Source organism: Protopterus annectens, chromosome 11.part0, assembly GCF_019279795.1.
Source record: "Protopterus annectens isolate FY-2018-M chromosome 11.part0, PAN1.0, whole genome shotgun sequence".
NCBI lineage: Eukaryota > Metazoa > Chordata > Ceratodontiformes > Protopteridae > Protopterus > Protopterus annectens.
This window is the reverse complement of record NC_056745.1, coordinates 1,380,586,053-1,380,593,849: the sequence shown is the minus strand read 5'-3', so window position 1 is coordinate 1,380,593,849 and position 7,797 is coordinate 1,380,586,053. Positions and strand designations below refer to the sequence as shown.

At 38.5% G+C, this 7,797-nt stretch overlaps 1 protein-coding gene across 1 annotated transcript in view; it reads left to right on the top strand.

Moving 5' to 3' along the window:
• The first annotated feature begins 780 nt into the window (after positions 1-780).
• LOC122815077 (carboxypeptidase A2-like) overlaps positions 781-7,797 on the top strand; it is a 98,722-nt gene continuing 91,705 nt past the window's right edge. The window contains 2 exon segments of the mRNA XM_044087321.1: positions 781-971; positions 1,370-1,451. Of these exon segments, the coding sequence (XP_043943256.1) occupies positions 781-971; positions 1,370-1,451 (273 nt within the window).

The following is a 7,797-nucleotide window of genomic DNA, read 5'->3' as shown; positions in this document are numbered from 1 at the left end:
GGTTTCCTTACTCAGATAACCTCAGACACTAACTGTCAGACCAGCCTTATGTAGGGCTGAAAATGTCAATTCTTCTCTTAGGTGTGGCTATGTCCGGGGTGTCTCATTGTGTGCATCTTATATACTAAAGTCAAGTATAATACTCCAGGAAATAGTCTATCAGGTTCTTGCCTTTTTGATGAGTTTTGTATACAACCACTGTGCACATTAGCCTATCATTCTTAGTTGGACAAATTGCTTCTAACCCTCCATGTTTACTTTTATGCTGTTATTTGCATCCCTTTCCATATGCAGAGGGTCTTCATTTCCTTTTTTTTCTATCTTGGTCTTCTAACAAACTTTTTACATCTTAGACAAATCCTTCTGTGTATCTCCTTACACTGTCACCCAGATTTATCACCATTAAAGTCCAAAAAAGTTTTTTTTAATACTCCATTGATCACCATGGAGTAATTTTATGAACGGCTTTTGTTTAATATGTTTTTACTGTCACAGCATCACCACTTTTATTCTTCAGTCATCATCGGTGATTCAGGTAACTTTTAACTCACTCTTTAGGCATTGGTGTTCATTACTTTCCATTTGCATATTTGTTTGTGCCCATTTTTGCCTTACATGTGTATGTATTGTAGTTATATCTAAACCTATTAATGGTAATTCATTTCTTAGAATTGTTCCTACCAGTGGAGGCTATTACACTACCCATGTAACTACACAAATGTTCTGATGAGAGACAAGGACTTAATCCATGCTTTACTTTGTCCCCCAGAGCTAGCTTAAATGCTTGCAGATGAAGGCCCTAAACTTGTGAACCCCGATACTGATTCCTATCTCAGGAAGATATTGGTCACAGCCTATAGTATGGCTATGTACATCAACATCTCTTTAACTGGCTCCCAAATTACAACTGAAGCCAAAGTCCAAAGCTCTCCAGCAGTTACTGAACCATTTGTTGTACCCTGTGCTGTGAAGTAGCTTGTCATTACGCATATCATGAAAGTGGCATGGGTAAAGAATCTTGCTTTGTCAATGTTATCAATAAATCAAGAAATATATGTTGTAGTAGTAATCATAAAGTACTGACCAATTGTGCTTTTGCTGTATATGACAGACAACACCAAGTCAATGAAGTAAACATTTAAGGTTACAATTTCATGGAGGACGTACCCAGCAAAGAGATGGGTGTATTTTTCTTATCTGGAACATGATTAAGAATAACGAGGCTGCCTTGAACCAGTGACCAGTGCTGAATCTCGTACTGACATCACAGTTAGATTATACATGCATATGCTTCATTTCTATTACTCTGTTTCAGCCTGAGAATAGCATGGAGTTTCAGTATATTTAAATGTTTTTCTGTTTATTCCAGGGACCAGGTACTTAGGCTAACAGCAAGAGATGAAAAGGAGCTCAACCTGATAAAGTCTTTGGAATCTTTGGAAGGTCTTGAGGTAAATCCAGAAAAAAAATAGATCTAGCAAATATATATAGATAATTTCAGAAAAGGAGTTCTCAAAACTGTAGTACACCGTTTTCATATTTTTCAGACAATTTCAGAACATACTGAAGTACTTGATTAAAGGTGGTAGTATCTGAAAATGTATTTTATCATGTCAAGTTAAACACAACATTCTTATCATGCTGAAACTTTAAGAGAGACTATATTTTCTCTTATAGTTATCAGTAAGATAGAGTATATTTTCTCTTACATTTCTCAATAATTTGCAAACATTTTCAATCATATTTCTTTATAAGACAATATAGAATATGTCCGGTTGTATTTCACATTTTAATATGCAACTTACTTTACTTGTATTTCACCATGTTAAGACAGAATGTCGTTTTAGTTGGGTCTATATTAGCATGTCGATAGGGCTGTTCATTGAACGACCTTATGTCGACACATATAAAATGAAATCCCAAAATCTCGAATGGTCACAATACTGATTTTTTTTTCCCAGGGAAAAAATCGCTGGGCCAACAGCAAACAAACCAAACTGACAGACAAAATAAAGTCAGGGCTTTGCTCCACACCACCCCGATGTGGGGGGCTGTGGCCCCCACATCCCCCCTACTTAAATATACCAACTCCAAGATTGCATTACAGTGCAAGAAGCGGCAAATTCCCAACAACGTCCCAGCGATTTTTTCCTTGGGGAAAAAATCACTATTGTGGCCATTTGAGATTTTGCCATTTCGTGTTATATTGGTCGATGTAAGGGCATTCGATGAACAGCCCTGTCAACATGCTAATATAGACCCGTTTTAGTCATAGTTCACTCTGTCCAGGTAAAAAGGTTTGCTATTTTTTCAATCGGTCATTAAGTCATTACATAATTTAATGACTATGTTTTTTGCCCTGTCATACCTTAAGAATTTCCCCTGCAGGAGAAAGAGACTATGTGTCTATTGTTGTACTGCATGGTCCTAACTTATTTAAAGGCCAGCAACCAAATCAATCACTTACTTCTCAAATTCATAACATTCTTTTCTCTCGCTGGTTCCTCTTTACTAATATTTTCAAATGTCCTTCAAAAAACACTATAAATATGTGAATATGAGGTTGTCCTTTATATCAGAAGAAATGCACTATAAACAAAGCCTAAAGCTGGCTTCTTATCACATGTAAGTGACATAAAATTGGAAGTCTCAAGTCCTAAAGTATTCATAAATTAACTGTTCAGTACAAACATATCTCTACAGTTGGTGGTCTTTAGATTCTATGTTTTAAAATGGAATTCATTAAGTAATACTAAGCACAGTGAATATTAATGTAATATTTTGTGACCAACTTACAATATTTCAGCAACCACTAAAGCTACTCCTGCCAACTACTCTTTTTATTTGCCTCTTGACATGCCCCTTTCTCCTTTTATCTTGTCTCCTTATCTCATTATTTAACTCTGTTTGCTGTTGAAGTACACTGATATTCCTTTATGACTTGTTGATACTAACTACCTTTCAGTGTAGGCCTCCCCGTGCCATTCATATTGTATATCAAATTATGGTATCTTACCCTTGCATGCCTAATATTGTCAATACAATAAAATAGTGGCTAGGCATGTTGTCCAGTGTTGTTATTGTACTAAATGAATGTATTTATTACCCACAATTACTTCCGTACCATCATGCACCCACTTCAAAACTTTACTAAAATCACACCTAAAAAACATGCTGGCTATGCCCTTGCAACTCCCACTCTAATATCACCCACCCCATCCCCCCACTACCTTTCTTTCCACCCCACTAACTACCTTGATTATAGCAAGCTCGGATGATCATAAGCCTACTACTTATTATACAGAAGGAACTTCTTATTGTAACAATTGTTAATGTCTGTTATGTACTGCACAGATGATAAAGATTCTAGTTGTCTACTGATGTACTATGTTCTTCATCTGTAACTATGTTTGTAATTGTTAATTGCTATGTTAATCAAGTTGTTAATTGCTATGTAAATCCAATGTAACTACTGTCTGTATATTTTAACTGTTGAATTTTTCTCCCCGGGACACCGCTGAAAATGGACATATGTCCAGTCAGACACTCCCGGTCAACAAATGTAAATAAATAAAATAAATAAATAAAGTATGTTCTCCTGTGTATACCTACTATAATTGTGATGATAGTATAATGTTTACCCTTAAATACCTTTTTAAATGTGTTGTATCCTATAGTGGTTATCTCAGCTGTTGAAGTGTATAAATAAGAAACTGGCTAAATGTTGTTGTTGTGTCTTGGCTTTTCCCGATTAGGGGTTGCCACAGTGGTACACCGGTCCGCTAATGATTGGCAGTAGATTTTTACATGCCGAGTTGCCGGCCCTGCCGCACAACCTTCAACGAAGGTACGCCCATTCACGCATGTCTCCACACAGAAGACGCTCTAGCTGAGAATCGAATGGGACAGTGTCTTACTGTGAGGCGACAACGCTACCACAGCACCACAGCAAGCATTTCACAGTCATTTAATTTAACTTTATATAGCATTCCTCTACCCTCCAGACAGGAAATGTGGGTGCAATTAACTTCCAGCAAAGTTTTAGCTTCAGTGTTTTTCATTGTTTTAATTTCCTTGATAAAGCATTGATTTTTTAACACTCTGCAGCATTCTTACCTTTCTAACATCCCTCTCTGCTTCATTAGAGAGTTGCAGTTTAGTTTAGCCTTCCTGATCACCCTATTGCAAACAAACTTCAGCACCTTCATACTATAGACGTACCTTAATTTTACCTTGAGACTTTACTTTCCCCCTGTATAACTCTGTAGTATAAATTCATTTCCCTTTAGAGGTACTGCATGTGTAAATGCATTTTCTTGTAGTTTTATACTAAGATCACTGATAGCACAGCTCCATATCTAATTTCATTTTTAGCTTCAACACAACCACCACTTCTGAAGTAACACAAACAGGTTTTCAAATTTTTATCAGTTATACTGTATAATTCCAAGCACAGCAAATCATAGCTTTTGGTTTTATTTTAGATTTCTTCGTAAATTAATTTAACTGGGTAAGTGAACTACTCATCATGGGCTGTTTTCAGCCATGACCTGGGCCCACAGGCACAAGGATAAATACTTTTTAAAGGGACAGTTCAGAACATCCATTTCATTTACATGTTACTGTTAGGAAAGGGAAACTGAAGTAGCTGTCAAGACTCATGCACACATGTAGAGAATATGCAAACTCTGCATGGGCAGTGACCAGATGTCAGGTTTCAAACCCGAGCCCTGGGGCTGTGAGGCAGATATATAATCTACTGTGCTCAGCAGCTACATTTATTCTTTCTAAATGAACACTATTTTTCTAACCTACAATTTTGTGCATATTTTGTCTGGTATGTGTCACACACTGACCTGCTTTTCTCATGTAGTTTAATTTTATTGTTTCTCTTGCTATTCACTCTTCCAGCGTGAGCTTGCATATGACAGCTTCTTCAGCCTCCCTGTTTGTACCCATTTTCTTCCTTAAAAGGTTTGTCATAGCATTTAACTGGTGTTACAAAGCTGTACAGTAGCCCCTATGTGTTTGTACCCATTAAATTCAACAAAACAGACACTTCATAGCACCTGCATTGCTCACTCTACAGTGTAATTCTCTCCTTTCAACATTTGCAAACCAGTCCTCTTCAGAGGGGTCAAGCACATTCAGATGTCTAACACTGACAGCTGTCTTGCAAATATTTCAGTTTCTATTGTATTCTCAAATCAGTTTCAGCTGCCAGAGTCAAATTAATGTGCATTTTGGCTGAAAAATACATAGTGAAGACAATTTGTTTCCTTTCTAAAGTGCTCACAGTTACTTCTTATTCCATTTATTGTAAGAAAAACACAAATGCTATCTCTTAAGTATTTAGTTACATTACACAATAATCAATTACTAGTTCTTTTGCACAGTTGCTATTTTTTATTAATTTTTGTATTTATAAAATATATTTGTTTAATGTATTATAAATAAATAAATGGATTAATCAATTCCACCTTCTTCTTCATCTTCATTTGGCTTTTCCCAGTTAGGGGTCGCCACAGCAGATCACCTATCTGCTCATGATTGGCAGTGGAGTTTTACAGTGTTGAGTTGCAAGCCTGGCACCCAACCTTCCACGGAAGGCACTCACACTCACGCACTCACACCTAGAGACAATTTTAGAGTATCCAATCCATCTACAGCATGTCTTTGGGATGTGGGAGGAAACCGGAGCACCCGGAGGAAACCCATGTGACCACAGGAAGGACAAGCAGACTCCGCACGAAGGCACCCCAGCCGAGGATTGAACCAGAGAACCTTTTGCTGTGAGGTGGCAACACTAACCGCTGCACCGGATTAATCAATTTCACCTGCTTCTCTTAATTTAAAATTGTTAACAGGAGACTGATTGGCATGATGGTTAAGGTCTTCTCCTCCAATGTACAAAGTACAAGGTTTGATCCTGATCTCTGGACAATAGCCGAATGGAGTTTGCATCTTCTACAGGGGCAATAGGTGCTGATTGTGGAAATAAGGCTAGAACTTGGCTAGGCTTGTAAGGGCCCTAGGGCCACTAGCATAGTAGCTTCCTATGATCCTATGTGCTTCAGTGGAGTTCCTCCCACCTCCTAAAACATGCTGAGTGTTTCCTCCTCAAACTCACCGATGAGTGGAGAAGTGGGCAGAAGCAGCACTGACTCTAGATGTTGCCATTATAGGGGAAATGTCATATAGATCAATCACTTTGGGCATTAACTGTGATGTGCAGTATCTTCTAGATAGGAGAACATGAATCACAGACTGTGTGCAATGTCAGCTTGACAGTAACAATTTGCTCTAGGTGATTCAGTTAAACTAATGTCACCAAAAATGGGCATGGGTATTTGTCAGTGATAAGTGAGTTGAGGACCTAGCCTACTCCGTCCTATGCCAGGGACCCATGCTTACAGTAGGAGGTGTGCATATGCCTCTATTGATCAGTGTGTGCCCACCATAAAAACCTATCAACCCTGGCTCATCCAACAAGATGGAAGGACAGTAGAGGAAAGACAATTGGCTTAGTATCCAGAGTCTACTACTCAGGAGGAGAACAGACTAGAAATGATGTGGGAACTGATGATGTACTGGGACAAAAAGAACAGGATATGAGGACTGCATGTATCCACATGAGTGGGGCAACAGGAATAAAGAAAGAGAGACCATTCTACACTTCTGTATGGCAAATGGCTTGATGCTGACCAACACATGGTTCAGGAAAAGAAAGACAAGCAAGACAGTCACAAGATAACATATGAGTGGCCAACATGCAACTCAAGTAGACTTCTTCCTAGTAAGGAAAGGGCACTAGGGTAGAATCAGTGATTGCAAAGTTATCCCCAGTGAAACAGTCACCTCATAGCATATACCACTGGTTGCCACAATTAGCTGCAAGCAGTGGTCAGGAAAGGCTCTAAGGTCAACAGAGACTAAGTTGAAGACCTGTAAGGTGACTGGAGAGAAAGCAAAAGCGTTCAAGGAATTACTCAGGGCTCTAGTACCTCAGGAAGAAGAGCAAATAGGGGCAGTTGAAGAAGAAGAAAGATGGCAACACCTTGAATCAGCATACAAATGAAGGCCTGGGTAGGGGATGGTTTGGTGAGGCCATTGAAAATAATTTATGGGTAGTTGCAAATAACTTCTGATGAACTACCTGGTGACTTAGGAGGGAGAAATAGGACAGCATTCAGGCTGTTCTCAGCAAGGCTGAAAAAACACTGACTTTAGATATATTTTACAGAGGTGAAAGGAGCTCTTTGAAGAATGTCTGACAACATGCCTTCAACATCATGCCTTCTTGTGAGGGGATAGTGCTAGGACATGGCTGCAAAATTAAATTTTCTTTTAGTGGATGGGTGACTGTAGTGAAGAAACACTTCCATTGCAACAAGACTGCAAGAGTGGATGACATCCAGCTAAAAATGCTAAAGGCACCAGACATTATTGTGGTGTTATGGTTAACACACATTTTCAATGTTGTATGAAAGTCTGAGGCATTACCTCTGGATTAGCAATTTATAGTACTAGCCCACCTCTTTTCAAAAAGGGAGACAGGATGGTGTTTTCAATTACAGAGTAAGCATACTCTTATGTGTCCCTGCTGAAAAAGAGATAGCCAAACCTTTGATTCAGGATGAGCAATACAGATTCTTTTAAGGTTATAGAACAATAGATACGTTCTTTACACAGTTAATGTAGGAGTTTTGGGAGTTTTCCAGTACTCAGCATGCATTTTGTGAATTTGGAGAAGGTGTTTGAGCAGGTTTATGACTGAATTACAAAATAACTTATGGG